We start from the raw sequence: 14,896 nt of genomic DNA on the forward strand, positions 1-14,896 counted from the left end.
CCCTAATTTTTTTTCTTGACTTTTGGTTTCTTTATTTTTTTAATCTGGTCCTTTGTATTTTGTAATCTTTCTAATATATCTATTTTTTATTTTAGTAGTTATAATTGGTAGATCATCTGTTTTTAGTCCATATTAATTATTTTTCAAAAAATAATAATAAAGTATTATACAAACTAAAACAAAAAAAAATAGATGCCAGAAACACTAAAAAAATAACAAAGAACAAAATTAAATCAAAGAAATTTTAAGAGAACTAAAAGTTAACCAAAAGTTTTTTAAGGATAAAAATTAAAATATAAGCCAAAGAACAAAAATATATTTTAAAAAATATATTTAAGTCTAATATCACAAATTTTAGAGACTAACTAATGAAACCAATTAACAACATTAATATATTATGACAGCAATCATTAGAAAATTGACTATAAAAATATTAAGGACATGCATGAATGAATTAGTTTAATATTATATTGAGTATACTAATGCGAAGTTACATTATATATATTACAAGTTTCTTTTACTTCCTGCATTTTTTTTTGCTTCCTGCACCTCCAAAAAGACTCAAACAGACCAAACTATCCAACCACCAAAGGCTATTCCATAAGCATGTAACATGCTTCCACTACTAAGGCTATTTCTGAAGTATAAAAAAATAGTATCGTCTGGAATAGCCTATCTGGAATTATGTTAGCATAGTTCTAGAAAGATTTTGAAAGTATGTTATCATGTTTTCAGAAAGATTATTCTAGAAGTATAAAAAAAAAATATCTACTGAAATAGTCTTTCTAGAAAGGGGTCACGTTTTTCACTTCCTTCATCATCCCAACTCCATCTTGCCTTCTTCCCTTCTTAGGTGTTTCTGGAGATGCAAGAAGTAAAAAAAGGGCTGTGGAAAGTAAAAGTCCAATTTGGAACAAACTACACCCAAAATACAGATAAACAGAAAACTTGATGCCCTTTCACTCTTCATTTTCTTTTCCCTCTTACTACCAATTATATAACATTTGATTTCATAGCTATAAGAAAATAATTGTTTATTTCATGTGTACTGCAGGGCTATTGTTCCGGACCTAATAACGAGAAACCCAACAAAAAACTTAACCTCGTTGGGCCAAGTTTAGCCATTTGCACCAAGCTCAAAATTATCACAAGTCATTTGTCATGGTTGTGATCTAAAGACTAAATGTTCACCCAACGGTGTCACATCCCATGTTTCTTTTCAGAATATTCTTGGCATTCTTAGGATGACGATAGAGTTTGACATGTATCACATAATTGTACCTCACCTGCATTCCAACTCTATTCAAATTCAATTAAATCTAAATTTATGTAAAATCGAGCTTTTACCTATCAATACTCTATTCAAATACTTGGGTATGTAAGGATTTTTTATTTATTTATAAAAATAAAGATAAATATTAAAAAATTTATAACAATTTACGTATTATATTTAATTAATTTTTGAAACCATGAGAGAGAGAGAGAAAAGTATCACAATCAACAAAAATTCCACGTAAAAAATGTTAATATTTATTTATTTATTTATTTTTGTACATATCTTATTTCCTTCCTCCTACATACACCTTTTCAGCTAGGTCAATTACAAAGAAATACTTTCTTAGATTACCCCTTTATATTTTTTGAATAGCCTCTACAATTATTACACTATAATGAAAAAAAAAAAAAAGCAAACTGCAATGTGGTTATCATATGAAGGTATACTACAGCGGTTTAAGCCACTGTTAAATGACTCTCGCTGCAGTTATCACTACAATAAAATCATTTTGCAATAGTTTTAGCAATTGTAGTATATAAATACAATCAACAATTACTTGTGACTAAGTTTGTTTTTCTAGATGAGATTGAGTGATAGAACTTGGTATGAATATGATTCATGTGCATATGTTCAATGTCAGAGAATAGAATTCATCCAAAGAATTAGTTTAGTTGGTTGAATCACACAAGTTATTATAAACTTTCTCATATTTTTCTTCGATTTTTACATATTAAAAAAATCATTGAATCCTTCTCTTTTTCATTCCTACTCTTTTTAGTTGCATCGATATCTTTTAGGGTATCAATCAGAGCTTTAATGTTCTATCAATGACAAAAAACTTCGCTTCAAATTCAACCCTTCACCACTCAGACATTCTCAAATTTAGTAGCAATTAGAATGAACAACTCCTTTCCATGGAAGCAACAACAATATCCACCATCAAAGTTCACAAACTGCAGAAAAACGTCTCAGAACTTGGAGAAAATTTTATAGGACTAAACATTTGAACTTGATTTCTACTTTGTTGGAGACAAGGTCCAATAGAAATAGTTTCTAATTAAGCATAATTCCTCTTCAGAATGGACTATAGATGTTTTGCTTAAGGCTTTCTTTGGATGTCTTCTAGCCTTTCTACTTTGGCGTTGCATCCCTTGGATCCGCGTCTTTCATATGCGTTTAATTTTAGTACGTTTCTGCGTTATTTAAGCGAATTTGATGTAAAAACATGCATATACGTGTGTTGTTGCAGCTAATCCAGAATTATAATTACAAATTAGCCATTGTAATTAGTTAAGTACAATGTTATTCCTCGTTATTGTGTCACCACCATACAAAAACACCATAAATAATTTTGGTAAGATAAAAGAATTTCAAAATGTGTTTATTTTGAAATTAAAATTAAAAAAAATTAAAACTAAAAATTAGTTATTATTTTTTTAAAATTACTAAAAACACTCTAAACGGAGTTGTTTGTTTTAACTAATTTTGTTATTCAATATTTAATTTTGAGGTGAAAGATTTAAGATTGAGAGTTATAAAACTTACTATATGATTCATATATGCATTGTTAAATCACATAAAATAGAATTCAACCACTAGATCATTCTCATTTTCCTTCTGACACTTCTACTCTTTCCTTTTTAATTTCATTTTATTTTTTATAATTGGTAGAAGTCAAAAATAGATATCAAATAGTTTACAATAATTCATATATTTTTTTCAATCATTTAAATTAGATTCCCTCAAAAATAGATATCAAAGAATTTACAATAATTTATGCATTCTTCTCAATCATTTAAGTTAGACCCTCACTTCTTTTTTATTACTTTATTAATATCTTTTCACAATATACATATGCATACAAATATACTAAGGTGATATCAATAATTTCAAAGCAAATATACAATAACTATTTTATCATGTTCATTCATTACAAGAGAAATCTTCATTTTGTGTCTACTTTTGTTTGACACTGACAAGCAAAACTTAACACTAAATGCAATTCTTTTAGGTTGTTTTTTTGGGCATTGCAAATGTGGAAGCTAAAACAAATTAAAAAACTTGATGCTAATGATAACTTCCACTTGGTTGACATTAAAATACTTAAAAGGATAAAGCGCCTATCGACATAAACCAAAATTGTCACTAACAATGTCAGTCTCAAACCCAGTAATATATTGATACCAAAACGTTAATGTTAGCTAGGTCAACTATAATTTTATAATTTTTTATTAGTTTCTTTATTTGTATTACAAAACATGAATATATAAATTAAGTAATAAAAATATAACAAAGACATAATATCAATAATAATATTGAAATAAATAATAACTATCATATATAAAACTATCCTCATGTATGTAATAGGATAGCCATACTACACTAGACAATGCCAATGTGTAGACGCCCTACTCTAAAGAGAGCTTGGCCCTCCCTTTACACATGTCAACTGCTACAACACAACAGGCATTTAGTTCTCTAAGGTAGCATGTCTCTTCTGAACAATCTTGCTCCTCTCCTCATTAGTTGTAGCCCTCTAAGCTCTAAAAACTCTCTCCTCTCATGTTCCACAACTTGATGAAGGAAGAGTTCAAGACTTCAAAGTTAGTGATGATACTTCACAACAATATTATTCACAGTTCAATATGTGATATCGTAAACTTGTTTCGACCTTTAGCAACATCCTACCTTAGGTCAATGTTGGTCGACGATGAAACCTCACTACTACAAAATCATTTTTTTACGACGCACATTTTAAGACTGTTATTAATAACCATCTTAGAATGTGTCACAATGACATTTTTGTAATTAAGTATAAATTTTTTTTGTTTTTACGTCGCGCATTTTAAGACAGTTATTAATAGCCGCCTTAAAATGTGTCAAGGTGACATATTTGTAATTATGTTAAGTTAAACGAAGACGGGTATTGATCAAAGACCGTAGTCGTGTCTAGTACTCTAATTTTTCATCTGGAAATTGACATTTTGTTTCTAGTACCCTAAAAAAGGTTAACGGCGTTAACAGTGATAAAGGACTAGAGATCGCGAACACTCCATAGATCATAGATGCTCTTTTCAAGAAAGGGATTGCGAAGTCTTATGACCTATTGTTTGCACCCATTAAGGCCTTACCAATTCTTGTTTTGTCTAAGAGTTATCAATAGTCCTATTGTTTAATTTAAAAAAAAAACATTAGAAAATTATTTTTGTTTGACAACCAGGTTGTATAAAAATATAGTATGTGATTCGCAACTTACATATGTCCTTTGAAAGTAGTTATCAACCTAATTGTTTGACTTGTTTGGGGTAACCAAGAAGAGTTCATCAGGATCCATAAATCGCCAAGTCTTATAACCTTAAATAAAAGCCAATGAATGCTTAGTCTTAAAATATGATATTATTCAAAAGACATTGAACTATGTAAAACATGTATGTGAGTTAATACGTACTAGATCCAATGCCACTTGAGCATGAGCCATGTGCTTTAGTGTGAACTATTCTACCTCTAGTTTAGGCCAAGTTGGCCTTGTTTTGGGATGATGACTTTTATAATATTGGACTATCCTAGTAAGTATTACCAGCCCAAGCCTCGTCCCCCATCTAATGCAACTTCTCCTGACTTTCTTCGCCTTGATCCAAATATCTGTAACATATAATATGCTAATGACGAGCATCCCATGAAACTTTTTCTTGCACATAAATTTTGAAATAGTTTTCCAATATGTTAGTGAAATAATGATATATAAAATAATCATGTACAAATACACACAATACAACTTACCCTAAAAATCTCAAAATCAATCGATCCCAACATTCTCATGGATCATTGAGAAATTGTATTGTGATGGCACACCTAATCACCTCAATCGCCAGATTCGATGGAGTCCACCTACAACAATCAAAAGTCAATAGAAAAATTCAATTTTGGTGCTTAACGAATACATATAAAAAAAAGTGTAACTTATTTGCAACCAACAAGATGTATAATGACCTTCCCATCAATATCCGTCTCGTGTTGCCTATATTCCGATCAAGAAGTATATTGTTCTCCTGTAACACCAATTTTCTTCATCTGTGATTTAACTCGACTTATTAAATTACAATAGAAAACAAAAAAATATTTATAAAATTTTAATTAATTAAATTTATGTAATTTTTTGTGAAAGTTTTAGTGAATAATTCATCTGAAACTTAGACCTTGCTGTAAAATTGGTAGTGTAGAATTACAATGAATATGGGCAAAGTATTGAATAATTCATAAAATTATACGAATTCAATATTATTCATATATATCATTCTCTAATTAATTTTATATTAATTTATTTTTATATGAAATAATAAAAATGTAACATAATCATAATTTTAAATCTAAACAAACTAATAAACTAAATAGAGTTGTTTGCAAATTTGAACGGAATTGAATTCAAACAAAAAAGAAAGTACGTATTCATGTAAAACTTAATTGAGTCATTTTGAGTTGATAAATCAATTCTTATATGGTCAAGTCGTACTAAACAAAGTTTGATTTGACTCATTTTTAGTCTTAAACCAAGTTCTTGATTTCCCAAATTTTTCAAATTTCAAATTTTACTGATGTTTTAAAGATTTTTTTAAAAATAAAATACAATATTAATCCCTATAACATTTTAACATTCTCCTAAATTAAAGATGAACTTTCAAACTAAATGCTCGTGGATAATCTTCTTTATCATTATTGGTTTCAACTTTTTATACTTTTTTCATATGGATAAAACTTAAATGTAATTCATATTTTGGTATTAAAATTTTATAAAGTTATTCCATCACAACCTTAGAAATGTTAGGCATGATTCTAGTCATGTTTGTCTTGCTAAGGAGTCCTAAGTATTTAGTGGAGAAGGGAGAGTAATCTGGGATTTGCTCTTTAGGCATACATGGGTGATTTGGAATTCCTTGACACAGTCTTGAAAGCCTCAAACAACTAAGCATGAAGTGACTTGAGTATAAGTGGGTCGAGTAGGGTCATTGCCCATAACAAAAACTAATTTTAACTAATAAATAATATAAAAGACACACTAAAGAAATTGTATTTATTATTTTGTCCTTTTTTCTTATATAAAAAGGGGATGGAGCGAATGAACTGACGGGAGCCAGCCATGGAACACTCTTCAGTCTTTTAGACTGAAAACAATGTTTGAAAGTTTTGAAATGTTCTTAATTTATAATTTTAATATTGTTCCCCTAAAAATTAACCTAACTAGCTCCTTTCTTGTCTGAGAATAGATAACTACAAAATAGTCTCTAAAGTTTCAGTTCAAATGAGAAATAGTTGGAATGTAAAATGAACAACCATACCTCAAGTAAAGCATCTGGGTCATTATTGATGTCAATAAATAAAAGGGACAAAAAGAAAATAAAAGTAAAAAAAAAAAGAAGTATCAGTGATAAAAAGTTTGTGAATTATGTAAACAGTAAAAAAAATCTATAAATTAAACTCGGCTCAAAATTCTCAAATCCACATTGTATCCTTTTTTTCTCTGGTAAAGGCCATATTCACTATTATTGATTGACAAAGTCCAGCACGTTGAAGCACGTTGTGGGGCCACTACAAATTAATGGAATTCTTGAATTCAGAGTACAAAATAAGAAAAATGAAAGCCAACTTTATCACTTTCTCCTCTTTCACATATAATTGGAAAATCATTTATTATTTACAATGAGAAATAAAACAGAAAAACTGACTCAATAACTCTATGTGACTAGTATATTATTCATCGGCAAGTCACTTCATTACCCACACTATTGCAAATGGTCCCTAATAAATTAAAATTCAAATAATTGGTGATCATAAAGCGTTAGAAGGTTGTTAGCCATCAAAATATTCATTCTATTTATTATGTTAGGTCGAATATAACTGAATTTGCCACCGGTTACTTCCATTTCATAAATACACTTCGCCTTTACATAGTGACCTATATCTAACCTAAAAACCATTAATTCATCATTATCAACAAATTAGGTTAAAACTATTATTTCTCTTAACCAAGCTTCAAACTAAACTTTGGCAAACCACGGTGATCTACACCTGCCCACGTGGTCGCATGATCACCTACATTTCCTTCAATTTATTATGAAAAGTAAGGGATCTTAATTTTTTCAATTTATATTAGAGCATTTAACCATTATATTGCGACAACTTTTGTATATTCTAGGTAATTATAAATCACGATATAGTTAAATTATATATATATATATATATATATATATATATATATATATATTTTACTACTAAACTAGTATATTAGTGATCCAAATATAAACTTCAGTTTCCCAAACATTTAAGCGTTAAATTAGTCTTCCAAAATTCCAATTAACATAAAAATATATAACTTTTTGTAATATAAATCTTGGAAAAAAAATACTCTTTATGTAACTTTTAAAGTTTTGAAGAATTAATTTATGTCAACAGTATTTAAAATGATAAAATTAATTCAAAATGAATTTTTGAAGCATTGAAATTAAATTATTTTTTAAAACAATATAGTATAAAATAATTAAATAATAATTCAAAAAATATTGCACTAACTTTAAAATCAGTTTATAACATTAGTATAGGATTACTTTATTAACATTATGTTAGTCTCAATAGAATTGAGTTTATAAATTTTAGGTTCTAAAAAAGTATGGCTGGAAAAAGAAACTCCACTCTAAATGATATGATCTTTTAGATTCGTCTAAAATTAATAAATACTTTATCCTTAAAATATAGTTAAAAAAAACAATTTTTTTTTTTGGGATTAATCTACTTTTTTCCACGGTCACACATATGGAAAAAGTCCCTAACGGTATGAGTATCACGATGTTATCATAGGTCAATGATATCCATCTTCTCAGGGTTAAATTTGTAATTTCCAGCTTCGCCCTTTGTGAAAACGGCCACTGAAGTCCAAAACTCCCCAAACGCAAAAGCTGACCTACAAAAATGGGCCACAAGTTATTATCTCCATTGTTGCATCTGCGGCCTGTACCCACTACAACTGTTAAATTTTTCTAAAATATTTATTGCATAAATTAAAAATAAAAAAAATTCCGTTTGTATTATTTTCACTTGTCATTATTTTTCCTTTAATTGGATATATTATATTTTATAATTTATTGTTTTAATTTTTCTTTTCCAGGCACTTACGTGTGACACCCAGATATGAGAACCAAAGCGACTTTCTGTATTTAATTTTTTCTCTCAACCCAATTAGAAAAAAAAAGTGAAGATTCCATACCGTGATATGAAAGATTTTAATTTATTTATCATATTGTCTGAAAATGTAAAACATTTTTACGTGTACATTTAAAATAAAAATGATACAATGGTTACAGATTTCTAATAGTTAAAAATAAAAATATCCAAAAATAATAGATATTAAATGAAATTATTTCCTTCGTAATAATTATAAATATTAATAAACAAGATAATACCATAAAGTGGTCATATATTATTAAATATCTCTTAAAAAATATTTTATGGGTGTATATAAATTAAACTCATAATAAAATAAAAAAAATAAACAACAATAATTTACGGCAGACGGAATGAAAGTTGCTTCAACTAGCTTAATTAAAGTCCCCCCTCCCCTTTTTTTTTCTTCTCCTTTTTGTTTTTCTATCATGAAAATCTGAAATAGATAGAAATTAAACTCCACCCAATAAATAAATAAAATATGTAATATAATCTCAAGCACTCCATGAGCATAAAAACCCTTATATAGTATTCACCTTGTCTTCTATTATTCATTTTTTCCCTCTAGCTGTAATTGCATAGGGACACAACATCTCTATAGCTATATGCAGCTAGGAGACTCAAGTGTGTTGGAGATCTCCTCCCATACCCAGCCCGAGATGGCGGTGACGGCAGTAGTCTCGCCACCAGAAGAAGTAGCTCATGATGGCAGCGACAACAGTGGTGATGGTGGCAGTGGTGATGGTGGTGGTGGTGAGATGATTGGGATGGACTTGGATGCAAATTCAGGTGAAGGAAATGAAGGTAATAATAAGATGAGCTTTGGAGGGAACCGGTGGCCCCGCCAAGAAACTTTGGCTCTCTTGAAGATAAGGTCGGATATGGATACAGTTTTTCGAGATTCAAGTCTTAAAGGTCCACTTTGGGAAGAAGTTTCAAGGTATATATAATAAATATAATTTATATAGTTCAATTTCAATACATCTAACCTCTCAATTCATCTCTTTTCATTTTGTTTGCCTTTTGGAGTCACTTCAATATTCTATTTCTTTTTGTGTGTTTGAAGAAAGTATATATAAAAACTTCAAGCTAGCTCCTTCAAGATCGTGCATGTAGATCTATGAATTGGTTCTCAATTTCCAGTTCAGGCAATTAAAAATCATTTCCCTTCATGTATATTCGAGCCGTTAAGAGCTATTTTTTTTTAATCACATGCACCATCAACTTTTGAAATCAGCGAATCTTATTCTTCCAGTCTGAGCTAAATAAATATTCAATATGAACTTCGTATTAATTAACTGAAATTTTTATATCTCTGTGTCAGCTGTTTATAAACAAGGCATATATAAAATGAACCCGTGTTTGAAATGAATCATTCTGAGAGTTTTCAGTTTTCTATTGATTTGCTCTTAATTTTTAAGCCTCTCTTCTTTGTTGCCTTTCATTGTTTCCTTTGTTTAGTTTTTTTTTGTCTTATTTGTTAACTTTTTAGGTATGAACCATCTCTTCTTATGTTGTTAATTCAGTACATCAAGGAAAGTACATTTCGTTGTCTATGATTTTACCCTTGCTCATGGGAAAACATAGTTCATTTTTTTTATAATTTTTTTTCTCAACTCTTTTTCTATTGGATATATATAATGTTAAAAAAATTTGATCTTTCTCTAATTTTATGCATAAATCTACGCACGCAGGAAATTGGCAGAACTTGGATATCAAAGAAGCGCAAAGAAGTGCAAGGAAAAATTTGAGAACGTGTACAAGTACAACAAGAGAACCAAAGACAACAAAAGTGGCAAATCACATGGAAAAACCTATAAATTCTTTGATCAATTACAAGCCCTTGAGAACCAATTCACAACAGTCTCTTACCCGCCAAAACCACAACCTACTTCTACTTTGGCAACAACAAACCCATTGACATTGCCAACAAGGCCAAGTGATCATGGTAACAAAGTTATCTCTTATGTCACAACTTTTCCTTCCACAAACCCTACTCTCATTTCACCTTCTCCACAAACCAACACTACCACCACCACCACCACAACAACATCCACAACCAACCCTAGAGATTCATCACGACCACAAACCAACAACAACAATAATAGTGTCACACACTCTTTGCCAAACATGAACACCTCTTTCTCTACCACCACTGCCTCCACCTCATCCTCCACAGCGTCAGATGAAGACTTGGAAGAGAGGTATAGGAGGAAGAGAAAGTGGAAGGACTACTTCAGGAGGCTCACTAGGAAGGTCTTGTTGAAGCAAGAGGAGATGCAAAAGAAGTTCTTGGAAGCCATGGACCAAAGGGAGAGGGAAAGGGTGGCACAACAAGACAATTGGAGGATGCAAGAAATGGCAAGGATCAATAGGGAGCATGAGATTCTTGTTCAAGAGAGATCAACAGCAGCAGCCAAAGATGCTACAGTCATTGCATTATTGCAAAAGATGTATGGCCAACAAAACCCCACACCACAAGTTGAAGTAGAGCCACCACCACAACAGAAGCAAACAATTCCCCAATCGCAGCCTCCAATATTAATGCCAAACAATAATTTCGAGGTCAAGAAAATAAATAATGGTCACAGTGTTACTAGTACTACTACTGGTACTGTTGCTACTGCTACTACTACTACTTCGCCGGTGAATTCTTCTTCTTCTCGGTGGCCGAAGGCGGAAGTTCATGCTTTGATAAGGATAAGGACAAGTCTAGAAACCAAGTATCAAGAGAATGGACCAAAAGCTCCATTGTGGGAAGATATCTCAATTGCAATGCAAAGGCTTGGGTACAACCGGAGTGCAAAGAGATGCAAGGAAAAATGGGAGAACATCAACAAGTACTTCAAGAGAGTGAGGGAGAGTAGCAAAGAAAGGCGTGAAGATAGCAAGACATGTCCCTATTTCCACGAGCTTGAAGCTCTATACAAAGAAAAGAGCAAATCATCCAAGAACCCCTTTGGCATCTTCCAGAATATGAAGCCTAATGAGATGATGCTGATGATGACGGAGCCACTGATGGTGCAACCGGAGCAACAATGGAGGCCCCCACCTCAATCATTGGAAGAGGGTGTAGGGATGGAGAATGCAAGTGAAGAATATCATGAAAATGAAGAAAATGGTGGTGATGATGATGATAACATTGAAGAAGATGGAGATAGTGTGGAAGATGAAGGAGCAAACCCGTGTGAGATTGCGACAAATAATTAAACGTGCTTCAGTGGACACCGTTGAAGTAGACAAGATAAGGAATTTTCTGAATGGAGAAAAATTACGTGTGTGGTTAAATTTACTTTTACTTATTTCGGAAAAAATAGTCCTTTATTTTTTTTTTTCATTTTTTTAGACTTCAAATTGTGATTATTTCTTAAGGAAAACAAATGTTGGGTATAGTATAGTCATTCAATTTTCTATTTTTCGGATGGGGTTGTAACATGCTACTGAAAAAAATTGTCATAGATTGTTGACATTAAAGGCATGGCACAAACACCTGCACCAGACAATTCAATTCTTTAATCATCATTCACAACCTATCTAAAAGCATGGGGCTTCTGTGGCTGCACATAACATACCCTATCTGAGGAGAGACTTTTTCTGAGCATGGGGTATCATAAAAGGTGATGATTAGGGTAGTGGGTCAGCTTTCTGCCGCCATGAACTATATTCAGATGTTTAACTCCAAAAACAGCCACATGGGCCAGCAAAGCAGCTATAGTGGGGGTGTACAATGTGTTTCGGACTGATAAATTACCAATAATGTTTTCTTAAAAAAATTGTACAAACTTTCAATGTGTGAACTATAATTTGATTCTCGAAAATGCAATTGATTGTAACTTTAAGTATATGAAAGTATAAAAATTTCAAAAGTATCTTAAAAGCGTAATTTGTTTGTCATTACTTTAATCTTGTCGGTAAAAAGATTTTTTTGTTAAAATTAACCCTATGTTTATGTGGAACTTATTTATCTATGTGGTAGTTGATACACTTATAAATGGCACAAGACAAAATAACAGCCGATAGTGTACATGAGGCAGTCTAGTCAAAGACTAAAATAACAATGATTAGATTATCATTTGTTATTCACGGTGTATATTAATAGCTATCACATATGCATATCATCAATTATCACATATGCATTGAATCCTCATGTATCATTCAAATGTACATTGTCATCCGTAAGGTGCTAAGTAGATACAAATGTTAATTTTAATAAAAAAAATCTTTAATTTTAACCATAGGACTAAAGTGATAGAAAAATTATATTTTCTTGAGTCTTTTAAAATTTTAATATTTTTAGGGGATAAGTGAATTTTACAGTCAAGAACCAACATAGTTATTTATCTCGTTTTTATACTACTTTTCATCTCTTTTTATTACGTACATTCATTATTATTTTAGTTTATATTTTGTTTTTCTTTTTTAACCTTTTATATTTTACATTAAATTATGAGATTTTTAAGTGGAATCAGCATTATTCATGAATTATTGGTAAAATATAAATTGTAACGACCATGATGATAGAGAGAAATCTATAGTACATAAAATTAATGTCACATGCATGCATTCAAGCTAGTCTTGTAATTTTCCTTTTGCTATGTCTATATGTGCTGGCGATAGGAGCTCTCACACAATCACTCTGTTGTACTTTCAATTTTCCTGTGTTTTTGGAGGCTTTAGTTGCGTGAGAGTTAAGAGTTGTTATTTGACAAGAGGAAACTTGGTTAATTTTCCACCATTGACTTCACATGTCACGAGATTTGTTAAGACAGTTTTTATTATTTTAAACACGTTAAATAATTGAGACTGCATTTTACATGATATATAATTACTTTAATTTTTCTCAATGCTTATCTTTCTCTTTAAGAATATCTAACTTAAATTATGCTGAAACACAAAACATTTTTGAATACCGCGTCCTATGTAATATTCTACCAATCTCATCATGCGTATGCAATTGTAGTAACTAGTAAGGCAGTTAATTTACCAAACTTAAACAGTACTCTTAAAAACTAAATAATAAAGATTTGCATATTTATTACTCTACTATCATTATTTTATAAATTTTACTATCATATTTTTAAATTTTGTTCACAAATTTTATTGATATTTTAAATGTGTAATAAAGTGTTGATAAAATGAAATTGTTGTTACCAACATAATAAAATGTTCTATAGTTTAAAAATATGTTGTAAGAATCACAAAATTTAATCTTGGATGGTAAAATTAATGCGTAAAAATAAAAACATGATGTAAAATAAGCGAAAATGAAACATGAGAGATACTTTGTAAAACAATAGCAGTTAAATAATAAAATATACCATTAAGATAATTTAAAAATATGATTGCTCCGAAACATAATGTTTATATGGAGTTGTTTTAATTATTATAACTATGTTAACAAGTTAGTCATACTAGTGAGATTCATATCATGTAAGCCATTAAGGTACTCAATTAGCTAATTTTATACCAGTTAAGTCGTCAAATTAAGTAAAATTAGTTAATTTGACTAGCTGTCACATGACTATTTATTTAAGTTAAGTGGCTAGCTACTCAAACTACCTATTTTGATGTTGCATGTTATTTATTTTTTTAAATGAGACTTTTTTCCATATAGTATGTCCCATTGAATTTACTAGTATGAGTAATAAGTCTCATATAATATGTCATGTGGCAGTCAAATTTATTTATTTAAAAAATAATAAATAGTGAAAATAATATATATATATATATATATATATATATATATATATATATATATATCAAACAATATTTTTAAAATTACACTATTAAAGACACCAATTTAAAGTTTGATGGTCTAATAGTTGTTAATTGTGGTCTAACCAATTGTAGTTAAATTTATACTTTTAATAATATAAAATATTTTTAAGCAAGAAAATAATATATGAAAGAGAAGGGCTACAGTAATAGAAAATAATAAAATTATTAATATGTGAAGAATAATAATAATAATAATAATAATAATAATTATTATTATTATTATTATTATTATTGTTATTATTATTATTATAAACTAATAATAATATTAATAAATAAAATACTACATGTGAAACCAATAAGTGGTGGGACACCTAGGTAAATTTATAAACATATATCACGCCTTCTTCCTAGCTATCCAAGTCCAGTAGCCACAAAGTGACAATTTTACAAGAGCCACCATCTGGGTCCACCGTTAGAAATTAATGCTGTATGTTCACAAAATTATGCCATTTCATTACAATATTCTGTATGCTCATCTGTGTTGACTTTAGAATATAGCAATTATGTATATTGGAGTTCTCTAGATCAATAAGTCCATTAATGATCACCGATGGGGAGGTTCAAAACGTTGACGTACCATCCTATTGCACAACGAACGACCAGGGACAAAGTAAATAATATGGACTTTTC

The 14,896-nt window shown here is 30.0% G+C and overlaps 1 protein-coding gene across 1 annotated transcript; it reads left to right on the forward strand.

Moving 5' to 3' along the window:
- Positions 1-8,989: 8,989 nt before the first annotated feature.
- On the forward strand, positions 8,990-11,962 carry LOC100776819 (trihelix transcription factor GT-2). The gene is made up of 2 exons (XM_003548935.5): positions 8,990-9,428; positions 10,183-11,962. Exons 1-2 carry the CDS (start codon positions 9,094-9,096, stop codon positions 11,696-11,698), a joined length of 1,851 nt encoding a protein of 616 aa, XP_003548983.2. The 5' UTR covers positions 8,990-9,093; the 3' UTR covers positions 11,699-11,962.
- The last annotated feature ends 2,934 nt before the right edge of the window (positions 11,963-14,896 follow it).

Source organism: Glycine max, chromosome 16, assembly GCF_000004515.6.
Source record: "Glycine max cultivar Williams 82 chromosome 16, Glycine_max_v4.0, whole genome shotgun sequence".
Lineage (NCBI taxonomy): Eukaryota > Viridiplantae > Streptophyta > Magnoliopsida > Fabales > Fabaceae > Glycine > Glycine max.